Source organism: Marmota marmota, unplaced genomic scaffold (assembly GCF_001458135.2).
Source record: "Marmota marmota marmota unplaced genomic scaffold, marMar, whole genome shotgun sequence".
Taxonomy (NCBI): Eukaryota; Metazoa; Chordata; class Mammalia; order Rodentia; family Sciuridae; genus Marmota; species Marmota marmota.
In genome coordinates, this window is record NW_026000021.1 from 2,052,124 (window position 1) to 2,068,151 (window position 16,028).

General features: G+C 36.0%; 1 protein-coding gene across 7 annotated transcripts in view; it reads right to left on the bottom strand.

The window, feature by feature from the left end:
• Nucleotides 1–457: 457 nt before the first annotated feature.
• Insig2 (insulin induced gene 2) overlaps nucleotides 458–16,028 on the bottom strand; it is a 30,602-nt gene continuing 15,031 nt past the window's right edge. For 6 of the 7 annotated variants that reach the window (XM_015501715.2, XM_015501712.2, XM_015501711.2 and 3 more), the window contains exons 3-6: nucleotides 12,682–12,806; nucleotides 9,362–9,528; nucleotides 9,086–9,185; nucleotides 458–915 (exon numbers count right to left, since the gene is read on the bottom strand). In XM_015501715.2, coding sequence (XP_015357201.1) covers nucleotides 862–915; nucleotides 9,086–9,185; nucleotides 9,362–9,528; nucleotides 12,682–12,806 — 446 coding nt within the window. In that variant the 3' untranslated portion in view covers nucleotides 458–861. Of the gene's footprint in view, nucleotides 916–6,702; nucleotides 7,885–9,085; nucleotides 9,186–9,361; nucleotides 9,529–12,681; nucleotides 12,807–16,028 lie in introns of those variants that run through there. The other variant, XM_048810428.1, reaches the window with a different exon arrangement.

The window sequence follows — 16,028 nt, forward strand, 5'->3', positions numbered from 1 at the left end:
ATTTATACCACAAAAATATTTTCTTATAGTTGTATTCATGATGAATCGTTAAGGGAGAATATTCTAGTGAGAAGAGAATGCTACTGCAGTGGTGGACATTATCAATGATCACCAATATTTGGCTATTCTCTCCCCCCAGGGGACTTACCCAGGAGGTAAGTCCTGTTCGATGAGCCCAGCAGAAGTACAGCACATTGCTTCTGAGTTCAAGGAGAGAAGAGTGGACACTAGGGCCCATGCCTCCACTTTCTCTGCCTTGGTGACAAATGAGGATACATACCATGGTGGAGCAAACCCAGCCTCCCACCATCCAAGCTGTTCATATAACATATGTGAGAAATAAACCTACTTATGTCACATGTGAGAAATAAACCTGAGATTTCAAGTGTTCATTTTTTACAGCGGACAGTGTCCTAATACACCAACCAAGATACACATAAATGAAAATGAGATGCCATTTCAAAGATAAAAATGTCAAACATTTATTTTTCACCAATTTATTTTTCTTTAGGAAAAAAAATCTCAACCTGATCAATTTTAAAATGAATTTTACATACATTCTGGAAAGATCTGAAACATGTACTGGCTTGTTTTCACTTGGACAGGCATGATTTTGACATGCACCAGGTCTAAGGCATTGAAAATTCCACAAAGATTTGTCTTTGTAAACAGTTTTAAGCTTCATCTTAAATTTGTCAGTCTGCAGATTTCCCAAGCCAAGTGCGCAGAGACTTTGCATACCAGGTGCATCCAACTGACCCTAAGGTGATGGGGTAGCACTTAGTCTTTCTGTAATGTCCTGCTGAAAATCTCCAGCTTTTGTACATGCAGAAAGATTGTTTCACAGCAGAACTGCCACTGTCATACTTTGGTTGAGCAGACATTCCCAGAAGATCTAGGAGTGACATGTGATGACTATAAAGGGAATAGAAATGAGTTTCATTCAGTGGCAGAAACTCCCAAGGAATGCATTTTAGAAATTTCTGTTCTAAAACAAACAGATTCAGCACTTGGGTTCTTTCTTTCCTTTGTCTGCTCAATTGCTCCTTACAATGAATTGGTCCATGATCACAGTCTGTACCAGTTTCCCCAGAAAGTGTTTCCCAAAGAGAGGCAAATCTTGCAAATGAAACAATCTCATGGAAGCACAGTGGTCCTGAGTTTACTGTTTTTAGAACAGTAATAAAATATATTTTTAAATGGCAATATGTCTCCCAAGTGCTCATTACTTTTAAAGCCCAAGATGGACTTTAAAAACCATGCAAGGATAAGCAGTTACAAATCCTGCCATGAGAAAGCAGAATAGGACACAGCTACTAGAGCACGATTTTGATATGGAATCAAAACTGCCCCTTGCTCATGAAAATTCTTGTGGAAACTGAAACTAGGGAGACAGTGAAAAGGAAAAATCGTCCATATATGGCAGTCAGTTTTGACATGGGGGCTCATCAATAGCCCCGTCTTTCCGAGGCACATCATTATCTATCTGATCTGCCAAATCCGATACTTAACAACATTGTCTTCAGGACAGTTGACATACCCTGGAAAAGTCTATCTTGTAAATCACAAAAAGATGACAGGTTCCACAGATCTCATCAGCGATGAAAAGAAGGGAGGCATACAGGAGCAGACATGAGGATACTTGCTGGCACCACGAACCAAGTGTGCTATGTGTATTTCAAGAGCAAAAACCTCTACAGCACACTTTTTCTTGAGACCCAGCAAGAAACCCCTGACTTAACCTGTTTATCTCATTACAGACTGACTTGAGTTTCTGAAATGTAAAGGCAAATGAGTAGGAAGATAGCATGATTTTGTTGTATAAAAGAAAGTGTTGACAGAGGTGGGGGGTATAGCTCAGCGGTAGATGTGCTAACAAGCGGAAGGCCCTAGCTTCCAGTCCCCAGCAGAGAAGGCAAACTATAACTGTTTCCTCCTACCACAAATCCATAGAAATAGCAATAACAAAAGACTTTACAAAGAAGTTGTAAAATAAGAAGTTGTCTTCCATGCACCAGAGCTACATGGAGTCCCAGAAAGAAAAAAATAATTGAGAGCAGTTGGATGAAGGAAAACAACAACTCAAAACACTGAAGGGGAGAATTGGCCAAAAATGAAAACTAGAGTCTAAGCTCAGAGGTAGCTGTTGGCTGGTGCTAGAAATGCCCAGGCAACTGACGTGATGGTCCTGTGGAAGGAGCCAGGCTGACTAACTCTTCCACACTTCTCCTCTCCAACCTTGGCATAGGGCAGACAAGTCAGCATCACCTTCTGATATGAGTGTTAAGTGTGGGCACTCTGTCCTCAGAAACATGGCCATGAGCCCAAGGCATGCCAAGGGCTCACTACAGACTGGCTGGCAGAGTTTAAAACTTTAGGAGAAGAGTAATTAAACATCCTCAGAAGACACCATAGCAATATGCCTCATTAAAAAAAAAATGAAGATCTTGGAAATTAAAATAGTGATCACTGAAATTAAAAACTAAACTGATAGGCTGAGTGCTGAATGGATACAACTAAAGAGCAACTCAGTGAGCTGGAAGATCCAGTTAAATAATTCTTCTAGAATGTAGCATGGAAGAGAAAAGCTAAGAGATATACATAAAATAGAAATAATAGGTCAATGATGAATAGGACTTTTCAGATGAAAAGACTAGAAATGACACATAAGAGACAGATTTTCCTAGAATAAAAATATGTCTCTGAACAGGATTAAAATGATTTGTATATTATGAAATTCCCAAATCCCTAGTATGATGATAAATACCTAAAATATACATATGCACGTGTGTATATGAACACACATATCTTAAAGAGGGGATCCCATTTAATTTATAATTCCAATACAAAGAAGGCACCCAGATAATTATTCCACTGGATGGCAGAGTACAGATAACTCCCTTCCTTTCCACCTGCCCTCTGAGATCATTCCAGGTAACATCCCCATCAGTATTGACATCTGATCACCCAGGCCAGGCACCTCTACTCCACTGCTGTTCATCTTTACCCATTCCACTGAATGGGGTTAAATACAGTTGTTAAGCCTGTGCCTGATCAAGTTCTGGAAGTGTTCCTCTATGTTCCTCTCAACCTACAAACCCCAAACCTACCTCCACCGACTTATTAAACAGGGTTTCTCATCTCCTTCAGATTTGCAGTCCTTTGACTTGATCCTATGCCCTTGTATGGACAGATCAGCATGCTGACTCAGCTTCCTTCCCAATTAGTCTGGATCCTATGATTTATCCTTGATCTTTCATTAGGAGCCATTAATTTTTCACTCACATTTGTGCCAAGCTGACCAGTCAATCTCCAACTGGAATCAACCTAATCCATCATGGTTGGTTTAAACTAACAGGTTGCTGAATCCACTCAGATATGGAATAATCATGGACCCTAACCTGGGTCCATGGTAGCCTCAAAACTGGATGGCAATTCTTTCCCTATCTCTCCTTAGTTCCTGTGTCCATTCTTGAAAGATGCTGTCCCAAAACATCATTCCCTCAAAGTCTTCTAGCTTCCCCCAGCTCCCTACCAGTGATCAGGTTTTTCTTAAAATACGTTATGATAAAGAAATGTGAGATGTATACATAAACATACACACGTATATAATGTGTACACATACATAATGTGAATATATGTGTGTGTATGCATAAACACAAAAATCAAAATTGTATTCAACCATAAAGAAGAATGATATTATGTTATTTATAGGAAAATGAATGTAACTGGAGAGTTATCATGTTAAGCAAAATTAGCCAGACTCAGAAAGACAAGTATTATATGTCTTCTCTCATATGTAGAAGCTAGTGGGGGAGGGACACATCATGAAAGTAGAGGGAAGACAACAGAGTACATAAAGGGGAAGCTAGAAGCGGGGAGCAAGGGAGAGGGAGGATGGGAAGGTAAGGTGTGCTCTTGGGGAAGTGAAATTGATCAAATAATGTTACATGCGTGTACCAATATGCCATAATGAAACTCAGCATTTTATATAGTTACTACACACCAATAAAATAGATATTAAAAAACATTTTGTGAGCTATCCTATTAGTATACAATTAATTATTCTAAAATTTAAGATTTAACATGTTGGAAAAAGCATTTTCAATATAAAATGACTAAATATTATCTCCTTTATCTCTAGAATAATTCACCCATCCAACTATACTTTGTAATACCAGTTGCCCTCTGCCTAGAACTTTCTCCGACCTTGGTTGACCCACAGCACTCTTTTCTGGTTTTCTTCCCACTCCTGGACAATTGACCTTTATCTCCTTCAAACTTCTCTGGCAACTTACTGGTATACCTCAGACTTCTTTTCATCATAACATGCTCCCTAGGTGAGCTCATCGGCTCCCACAGCTTCATTAATTACAACTATATGCTAATGACTCTCTCATTTACATACAATCACTTAGACTCAAATATCCAAATGATTCTAGCATCTTTTCTAGAAGTCCCCTACATAACTCAACCTGAAAATGTCAAACCAACTCATTAACTTTACCTATTCACATACTGCTCTCCATTCCTCTTTTGGTTTATAGAAATATCATCTACTTATTTTCCTAAGATAGAAAATTAAAGTCAACTTTGACTCTTCCTTTTCCTTAACCTTCACACCCAATACACTAAGTTTCAATGATTTTACTCTGAAGTGTATCTCAAAGCATCCCTTGTTCTGTATTTCCAGTGTCACTACACATCTCATCTCTTTCACCTGGGCCCTTCCTCTTAATCTTACATAAAACTGTACCAGTGGGTGGCAACCTAGGCTGTACCTGGGGAACTTTTAAAACTCCTAATGCTCAGAGCCCATCCCAGACCAAAGATACCAGTCTCTTCGGGGACAGGACCCAAGCATCAGCATTGTTTTATAGGTCTACATGTGATCCAATGTGGAGCTACATTTAAGAAATTTCCAGAAATACTGGGGAATGATAGTGACTAAATTATATCATTATATTGTATACATGCATGAATATGTAACAATTAATCCCACCACGATGTATAACTATGATGCACCAATAAAAAATATGGGAAAAATATGTGTGCTAAAATTATAAAAAGAAAAAAAGGAAGAATTTTCAAGAAATAAAGCCAGGAGCTCACGACTGAAAGTGTAAAAACAAATCTACAACTCAACAAATTAGAGAGAAACTGAAAAATCTTGAGGAAAAAGAGAAAATAGTGAAAAATATTTGGAGTAAAAGACAGATTGCCTACAAAGGAAGGAAAAATTACACAAACAGCAGAGATGTGATAAGAGAGAAGACATGAAGTTAAAAATCTTCAAAATGTTAGAGGAGGAAAAAGAAAATGGGGAACCTAGAATTCGCTAGCCTGCTAAACTGTTCTTCAAGAATAAAACAGATTTTCTCAGACACACAGAGCTCAGACTCTACTATTCCAATCATCACTGAAGCATTGCCTTATACAGAAAATAAGTGAGACAAAGGAGGATTTGTTAATACTGACCAAACCTGGAAGTAGAAGATACGTGAAATATGTGCACCATTGAGAGGTCCCATGGCCTTAATAAAGGTAAACTGGTTCAGTGCAAATAAACAAATTTTACAACAAAGTATTAGTAGAGCTCTGACTTGTTAATTTTAATTGTTTTCTTGTGTTTTTGTAGAACTTAGTCCAGTTTTCATCTGTCTAAATTCCTATAACTCTAAAGTTACAGAAACAATATATCAATATTAAAAATGTTTACCACTTTCATTACAAAAAAACAGGTGTTATATATTTGCATATTTATCAAAATATTGAAACCTTTTTATTTTTTGCCATAATCATCTTTCTTTGGGTCTAGATGATCTGAAAATAATTCAAGCACTCTACTGACAATCTCCCTAGTACTGTTTCCTTTCATCATTTTTCATTACATTCAATCACGTTAATTTTATAAGATTAATCCATAACACTATGTTCTAAACACTTACTGCAAGGAGGAAAAAAAAAATGACTCTTAGCCAAGATTATAATTACATATTTAATACATCTTGCTTTTGACAGCAATTTTCAAAGTAAACACATCATAGACCTTATAACTTATTAAAGATTTTATAATGCTTACAAAGTTGATTCTAAAAATATACTTTATTTGTTCTAAATGAATAACATTATCTGGAAGATAGAATAATAAATTATAGTAGTATGTTTACCACCACTCTAGTTAAGCTTGTGTACACATACTCAACATGAAATCCTCCTAGGATTTTCAAACTTTCAGCCTGAAAACATAAAAGCAGAATAAAGTTTGGCATACAAGATTGCAGTCTGATAGCAATTGTTTTAAAACCAAAAATTTTAAAATATTCACTTGACATTCTAGGAAAGCAAGAGCACATGCACATATATATTTACACTGACACTCTCACTCATTCACACACTCACCAGAATACTCAGAAGATTTTGCCCTTGTGTATCAGACAATTGTCAACAATTTCAAAAAGAAAAATTAGCGGGAAAACGTTAAATAAGAATATGTTTAGGGCTGGGGATGTGGCTCAAGCGGTAGCACGCTCGCCTGGCATGCGTGCGGCCCGGGTTCGATCCTCAGCACCACATACACACAAAGATGTTGTGTCCACCGAAAATTAAACAATAAAAATAAATAAAAATTATTAAAAAAAAAAAAAAGAATATGTTTAAGCCATACTTAAATGGCTCTAGATTTTAAAAATATATGCCAAAAACTGTTACCAAGATCTTTAATATGTACAGAATGCCAACTGAATACATTCTTCAGCAAATTTGAACTATTCGCTCACTAGCAGACATGAATACATAAGAAAGCATATATCCATTTATTTCCCAGATTGCATAAAAGATTTCAAATCCAGGCATTCCTCTGACAGTCGTATGACTAAGCCTAACTAAAGAGGTTTGCTTTACAGAGCCCAATATGTTGCAGAACCCAATAGAATGAGAAACCTCATTTTGATCTGTTTGGAGTTTCTTATATGTTGCTTCATTACAGAAGCAGTGAGCTTCTGTAATGAAAATGACAGATAATATCACTCTACACTTCGTGGCACTGCAGAAAGGTGACTTTGAAGTCCCTAAACATTTACTTATTCTATTTAAACTTTCTAACTTTTAATTACATACATTCATTCAAATTTAGACTCACAGTGAGCTGATAACCTCACCTGCTCATTACATATACCTCCAGCAAAATCTGTCAAAACAGAAAATTACTCTTTGGGTTCTCTCCAGTGATGCAGGTTTGAAATCATTCTATGGAAGTTCTTTGCCATCAGATATTAAAATACTCAAAATTCTCTGAAACAACATTAAAATAGAAACTAACACACATCAGGGCATGCATAACTCATACTGCTGTGATTAGAAAAATAAAAAGACACAACAGTAGGTGAAAGAGAAAACACCAGCTTCCCATTTGCTTTTTGTTTGTTTGTTTTTTGGCTTTTCTCTTATGTTTTATTTCAGTAAATTTATAAATTGTTCAAAGCATTCTTATACTCTTTGTGACAATAAGAGAGTGTTTTGGCACATCTACATTGTGATACAATGTATGGTATGTTTAAAAATGAATTTAAAAATTCCATCTACTAATCAACATATTTTTAAATGTAGTGCACATATATCTTACAGTTATTTAGGTCAAATACATAAAGGTTTGCAACTGATTTACAGATGAAGCAATCACAGATTGCAGCAGTAGCATGTGTGTGCATTATCTATACACACTGATCAAGGGAAAAAATTGCATCCTGGCAATTTTACAGTCCTTAGTTTTGTTGATATATCTATCATTTACATGCCCTTTTCGTCTTGTTTTTCTGTACAGAAGATATATTTTTGCCATCTTCATTCTTGATGAGACTTTTCTGCAATAACTTTACATTCATACTGCAAAAATTAAAAGGTTAACAGATTAAAATCTCTTTTGAATTGCAACTTCCAAATAAAACAAACTGCTCCAAAAATGAATACTTTTAACATATGCCCACTTTATTCCTCAAAGAATCTGAGGAATAAAAGATTAAATGATAAATGGATAGGGTAAAAGCAAATTCAAATTCTACAAGAGAAATTGCCACTGCCAAAAGCAGGAGAAAGATGAGGTCTCTGCATTATGAACAAGAGTCTATAATTCAGATCAATCCTATCAGATGAGAGGAGAGGAAACAAAGTAGGTTTCTTTGCTCAGTAAAGCAAGTCTGCAGTGAAGCAAGTCGTGAACTAAGGACAAGACTGATGAAGTGAATTTGGATGATTGTTTTTTTCAAATCAGTTTATGGCTCAAAGGAAAAAATTTATCACATTACAAAAGCTTCCCATCAAAACAGTATTTTTAATATACAAGTATAAAAACATAACCACAATTCAAATAAAGAAAACCAATGGAATTAAAATAATTGGGTGGCCAGATTATCAAAAAGATAGCAAAGTAAATTACTCCATTGTCTAAGCTGGATGAAATGGTAAAAGTGACAGCACTTATTCATGAACTGCCATGGCCTCTGAATGTTATTCCCTAACTGGTGCCACCATGACTGGCATTACCAGCAATGTCCTTTTCCTTCATAACTAAAATAACCAAATACCTTGATTCACTGGAGACATTCTTAATTTACAAATACTCTAGCAATGTGATTATTAGTAGCTCTTTACTTTTAAAACTGTCCATTTTTGATGAAGTGGAAATTAAAAAGGGGGGAAAAGAAAGATTTGAAAATCCCTAATGGTCTATATAAATTATATTACCCTATCCATGACACATTTTGGCTTTTCTCTCTAATAAGTCCTCAACTTTTTTTTTTTTATTTTGGTGTTTTGGGGTTTTTTGTACAAGGATTGTACCTATGGATGCTCTTCCACTGAGCTACACCCCCAGTCCTTTTTATTTTTTGAGACAGGGTCTTGCTAAGTTGCTGAGGCTAGCTTTGAACTTTCGATCCTCCTTTTAATGTGATTAAATTCTTCCAAATGATTTATTTCAACGAAAGTACATTTGTTGTCTTCAAAAATTGCTTTCCCTTAAAGGACTTCCATTTAAAGAAAACTCATGCATCACATACAGAAAAGGGAATAATAAGCATCAGCTTACCATTGCAAGTTGTCGACCAATATTTCCCATTGTTATGCCTCCAGCAAAAAAAATACAAGGTAACCAAGAACGAACATACAGAAAGTCTGGAGATGTATATCTAGGATAACAGAAACATTTTAACAACCCACAGAGGAAGTACAAGTACATCTAAAATATTACAATGAAAATAAGTTATTCTGTAGATCATGCTGGATAATGCAATTTCAAAGATCTCAATCTAAATACAGTTATAATTTATTTACCTAGCAATCAAGAACTAAAATGAATACTTACTGATAAACACCATTATAGACTAGCAGTTGAGTGACCACAGTTGCCAAGAAAGCGATTCCTACTCCAAGGCCAAAACCACTTCTAGATCTATCAAAAGTCCACCACAGTCCAATGGATAGTGCAGCCAGTGTGAGAGACAATTGTATGTTGTTATCAAAATCCACTTTCTGAGATCAGTGTTAAAGAATCATCTTAAAACTTGTAAAACAGAATTACCTATTCATTTTTCTAAAATAAGAGATACCACTGTTAAAGAATTGTTCATTCTTGAGTATATTCATTCTTTTAATATCATACATGGGGCTAGGTGGGATTAAAGCTGCCTCTGGAATTTTCCAAATACCAGATATAGAGAAGGCATCCTACCGACCTGTAACCTCACCAAAAAATAATAGCCTATAGACATTCCCAATTATAAGATCAGACCCATTATTTAAGAAATCCTGTCTTCGCTGAACATGTAACTGCAAGCTTCAGAACAGTAGTGTTGCTAAAGGGACACACTTGTGAAAAAGGAAACCAATATTACTTTTCAAACAGGTTTAGAATTACTTGAAAATCATACAGGACTTGAAAGTAGAAGAGTTGACAGCTATTTAACAGGGTACTACATTTTCTACATGATTTACTGACAGACACATTTTATAATAATGCAGTTCAGAAACAAGAGTACCAAGGACACAGTATCCCTTTCTATTATGTCAACTGTTCTAGTTTTAATTTGTTGAGGATAAAGCCTTGAAGTGAACATTATCTTGCAACCTGCCAAGCTATTTTGGTGCCTGAGACTTTCTAGCATAGGACAGTTTGCGCAAATATTTTATTTCCATCACCTACTTAAGCATCTATTCACAAATGTACAGCCCTTTTCTATTCCAAAATCTCTGGGCAAAACGATGCTTTACAAATTCAATTTTCTCATTTCTTTGCTAGAGGATTATACTAAAGGAATTAATTTCAAGTGTCATTAAAAGGGCATTATCTATGTCCCAACGGCCATATCTTGGCTCTATAACCAGCTCCTTGGGCGGAGGGATGGGGGGCTACATATCTCACCAAACTTAACTGTCCATGCTACAATTAAAGTGAAGTTCCCCCCAAATGCACATAAAGTCATTTCCTGCTTCTTTCAACACCCACTGTTTATCATCATCCTGCACCCCTGCCAGACCAACATCCTGAACACCCAGCTTGCTGACTTCTCAGCATCTCAGGGCTGTTGAGTGTCACTTCCTTAAGGTCATTCCTTGCTTAAGTTTGATTTATCAAGAAACCTATAGCTCAAATGGGTATTCTCCCTGGAAAAGCATTTTCTTATTCTTTAGCTGTCATTATACTTACACTCTAAAGAAAATATTTTGAGTGCTGATCCCTTTGAACAATAAATAAATGTTCACATAAAGAGAGGAATTTGCTATTAATGAGGTTCATCTTTGCTAAATAAATTAACTTCAATAAGAAGTAAGCAAAATAATGGGGATTCCAGAGTAAGCAATTCAAGTACATCAATCTTAAAAGTAGTACCATGTGATTTTCTAAAGTCTAGGGAACCTAATATGAGGAGTCTGTGCTCTAGATTTTGTAATTATTTTGAGTTTTGCTTAAAGAACAGATAGGTCAGTTAAGATGGTTATATTTAAGGATTTCATTGAGAAAGAAAAAAGTGAAAAAAAGCAAAGAATGTTATATGGAAAGTTTATAAAATGCTAGAAAATGCTATGTAATTTTCTCTACTTAAAAACAGAGATTGCAGCCAAAATGTGTGGGACAGGAAGGTCTATCTAACCCAGCAGAAAGAGAGGGATGTGAACACCTACGAAGCTCCTAGAGAGGAAAATGAGAGGTCCCCAGACCTGAGTTAGGAGCTCCGGGGTCTGCTCTCAGTTCTGTCACAGTCTGGCAATGTCTTAGCAAATGACCCAGGCTTTCTGGTATCCATGTGTCTTTTATCTTCACAAAGAAAACATGAAGCTAGGTAACTTCTCAGTTCCTTTCTAGATATTATAGTCCATGGTTTTATCTCTTTAAGCACTCCTAACCACTACATTTGTTTTTTTATAAAATCCTAAATGTCAAAAAGTTCACCAAAATAAACATGTTGAAAACTATTTACTACAAAAAGAAACAGAAAACCAAAATAATGACTGCCCCTGAGAGACTTTCAGATTCACAGACGTGCAAGACCAGTGAAACTGGGCACTGTAATTGTTTTTAGAATCCAGGTCCCTGCCTACTTCTGTGGTTTTTGTTCCCAAGTTTATAAAAAACATCTCAATCTTTTGGTGAAAAACGCCCAGGAATTAACTTGCCTCATGACCCACCCTCTCTCAGGTTACCTGCCTGCCCCGAGCACAGTACAGTGACAAAGGCGCTCTTGGTAGCCTGAGTCTCACTTCTTCCTCTTTCTGGTTCCCAAGGTTCCTGCCACTTCTACTGCCTAAACCATATCTTCTAGAAGAAAGAAGACAGAACTAGCATTTCTAAAATTCTCTTCTACAAAGAAAAGGCAGAGGGTGGGGAGGAGGTAGAGGAAAGAAAGTAGGGAAAATGACAGAATGAAATCCTTGAGGGCAAAACCATGTGTCCTAGAGAACATTTTTTTCTGTGATACAGAAGGAAGCAAGGTAAATGGTGGCTACCTCATTTCTCACTAGAACTATAAAAATATTCATTAATTACTGTGTAAAAATGTCAGAATCTTCAAATGATAAAACTTTAAATGTATGTATATTGGGGGAAAAAGTTATTTTTGGCCAAGGTCTGAGGTAGATATTTCTACAATGCCACCTTTAAGAATATTTATGTTTTTTTTTTTTTTGGTATTGGTTAAGACCAGTAAATGATAATCTGCCTTTTAAAAAATTAAAACATCTTTAAATTAAGAAAACCAAAAAAACAAAGAAACAACAACAACAACAAAAATAATAATATCCAAAGCCACTGCATGTCCTTACTGACAAATCTTAAATTAAGAAAGAAAAGGGAAGAAAGCCTTTTAAAATGTACCTGCCCCAGTCTTGGAATTACCAAAACTATATGGAAGTAATTAAATAATCCAGTTTAGGACAAACATGTAAGTTTTTTAAATGTGTTAAGTTTCTAAGTAGTATTTAATATCAGGGATTTAAATAAAGAATTACTCCCACACCATAACTGCATAGCTGCTACCTTGATATTTCAACAATACGGTTCACCTTCTTTTTATGACTAAATGGGCATAATCACACTCTGATGATGGTGAAGCTACAAGGGACGGTTTAACCTTTGGTTTGTTGGAAGCTGCTTTATTATTGCGCATTTCATTACAGCATAAAGGATATAGCACTGGCATGATTTATACCAACAAAGACAGCTACACACCGCATTACACTGGACCACTCTCTTTTAAATTTATGTGGTTCTCCTAGATGCCTGTCAATGCAGGGGTATAATAACCCAATCACAGCTGTAGGAAAAAAAGAAAAAAAAATTAAGTCATCTCCAACGTTATCCTGGTAACAATTAAGCTACCAAGAACCACTATAACCTCTAAAAGCATTAAAAAATTTTTTGTTTATAAGAAAAAAAAAGAACTCAAGTATTTAACATCAATCACTGATATTTTTAAACTTACCTTCCCAAAGAAAAGAATGAAGATAACACTACTGAAGAAAGCATTGTAAATGATTGTGATAGTATTCTAAATTCTAATAACACTCTTTTAAGTGTATGACTCACAATTTAGCAGATTAATCTAGATGATCTATGTTTCTTTTATGCTACAATTATCTATGAGACTTAAGAAGAATCAAACCAGTTAAGCAATATTCTCTCAAACCTCCATAACCCTGAAATAATCTATTAAAATGACATAAACCTAAAGGGAAGCCAGAAACATAAACCCAAGTCATCATACACACAATATTCTGATGGTCCTGGCTGTCCTGTTCCATGAATTAGTCTTGTCCCCACCAGCTTCTCATCCCAGTTTTCTATACCTAGCACCTTTTCCTGACACTCCTGTCTAAGCTGGTCCTCTAATAAGAATGTAGGCCATACTGTAAAAGCAAGGAAAACTCCCAATAGAAATTTATACAGAAGATTGATTCTACAAGTAGAAAAGAATGGAAGACACAGGACCTGTAGGAATTACAAATTTTCACTTAAAATTTAAGTTCACTGTTAAAAGATAAGGAGAAATAATCTTAGTACCTGGCTTAGTTTTAAAAGAATATCTCGACTGTTACCTAAAGGCAATTACTGTATACAAAATGTCTATGATTGAGACTCAAAATATTCTCAGCCAATTCTTAAATACTGTTAAACCTCAACATTTTATTCATTCATAGAAGAAAACGTACATGCTGTTAATAAAAAAAAAAGACTATTTAACAAACCAAAACATTGTTCAACAAATCATAAAGAAAATGCATTTCCACAGATTAAATTTAACAGGAAATAGCAAAGCAGCTTTGATTTGCTTTCCTCAAAAGAGACTGATTATGCTGCCATTCTGGAAACAAAGACACAACTGTCCCACCAGTGGGAAAGCATATCTAAAATGTCCAATACCACCTATGACGTATGATAAAACTGTTATACCAAAATCTAAGTGCCCAAGGATGAGGATCTCATGCCCCCACCTCGCACCCACCCCACCCAACTTCCCACCGCCTGGCAAGCCTCACAAGCTCTGCATTCAACCTTCAAAGAAAAATGGAAGCCAATTAACATAAAAAAATCACAGGCTCACAGACCAATGGAGCAACATTTGAAAGAGGCTGCCTGACCACCCTTTCCATCTGGAGATAAGATGCTATGATTATGTATTCATTGTCCACAACTCTTCTGACTTAAAGAATTGCTGAGTATAGATGGCTCACAGACCATCAAGAGATTAACAACAAATCTCAGCAGTGCAGAGCTCCAACAACTACTAGAAATTTTTAGTTTCGTATTACTTTCCTACTTTAGCTCACTGCATTGCTAAATTTGTACACATTTTAAATGGCAACTAGTCAGATATGGTGGTGCACACCTGTAATCCCAGCTACTCAGAAAGCTGAGGTAGAAGGATCGCAAATTCAAGGCCAGTCTTAGCAACTTAATGAAATCCTTTCAAAAAGATTTTTAAATATTTTTTTTTTAAAAAGGGGCTGGGGATGTAGAGTTCTCTACTCCTGGGCTGAAATCCCAGTATTAAAAAAAAAAAAAAGCAACTAAAATGCCTAATAGTTGAATTATCTAAATGAATGTTAGTTTTTTTTTCCTACAGGGTCATAAAACTAACATCTCATCTATCATTCTTCGTTTCTATTCCCCTCCCTCTTTTTATACAACATATAGATAGCTATGGAGATAGGTCAATATATCTGTATCTATCTCTATAGATACATAGATAAATATAGATCCAGTTTGCCTGTTGCTGAGTAAAATCATATAAGAGCAGGCATTCCAAGTCAATTTTCCTCAGCAGTTGATGCCATAGGTAAAGAATTATCACATAGAGAATACTGACATGTGTATGTGAAGATATAAATAAGTAAAATTGACTATATTTTTATGCATGTGATGTCAGACTTGCAAGTGAGAGACAACTGAGGAGAAAAAGCAAAAACACAAAAAGGAATTTAAACTGCCATGCTGCCAACCTTGGGATTTGCCAATAAAAATCAAATCCATTGAGTATGCATGGTTCTCGGTTGCTCACTGAGAGGGAGAATTCGAGGAAGCTTGTCACTTCCCATTAAATGTCTTCTTTCTTTCTTTTAAATAAAGGCATAGCAGAGTCTGATAGCAATATATACAGCACTGTGAGGCTCCACCGTCTGAGATCTCAGCACAATATGTCTGGGATTCTTTTCCTCTTCCTGCACTTTTATTTTTTTAACACAAGAGACTGATAAAATCATGTCTGTGTAAAATCATATGCAAACATGGTCCTGATTAATTAGACAGTGCTCTGATGCAAAAGTGCATTTCTTGTTAGATCTTTAAGTGATTTCCCAGGACTAGTTATACTCTGCCAAGACTAAAGACAAAAGTTTGTAAAACACCAGTATAAGTCATGACTTTTCACAGTAATGTGCTTAATGCAGTGAGTGTCACCAAAAGGAACACAGATAAATTAGACATTTTTCAAGGAAAGGGATTGAAAACACAAAGCCACTCAATGAGCTATATACTTCCCTGGAAAACTATGACAGAAGAAGGTAATAGTTTCATTCAATAAATATTTAAGTCTCACAGTACATCTGATTCTTGGTATTTGCTGGGGATTTTAAAAGAAAAAAAGAATTGACATGATTCCAGTTGCAAAGTGAGCACAGACATTATAAAATAAAATGCTGTGTTAGGAGAAGCATTGACAGAGCACAGAGGGGTCCTGTCCTTGCATGTATTAAGGGGATGTGGAGTACTGGATTGTCAGGAAAGTTTCACAGAACAGGTGATCCTAGATTGGGAGAACTCAGCAGGTAACCAGCATGGAAAAGGTTTTCTCATCAGCGGTAGGCATCAAGGAAAAGCAGATACCCCTGAAAACAGCCGGTATTACCAGGAAACCGTACACGAGGCATGAAGGGACGGACCTTCAGGGTCCAGAATGGCTCTGAGAAAGATCAAAGCAGACAAGGGACATATCATAAAGAGACCAATCTGGGATGAGGAAAATGATGCCAACACTTTT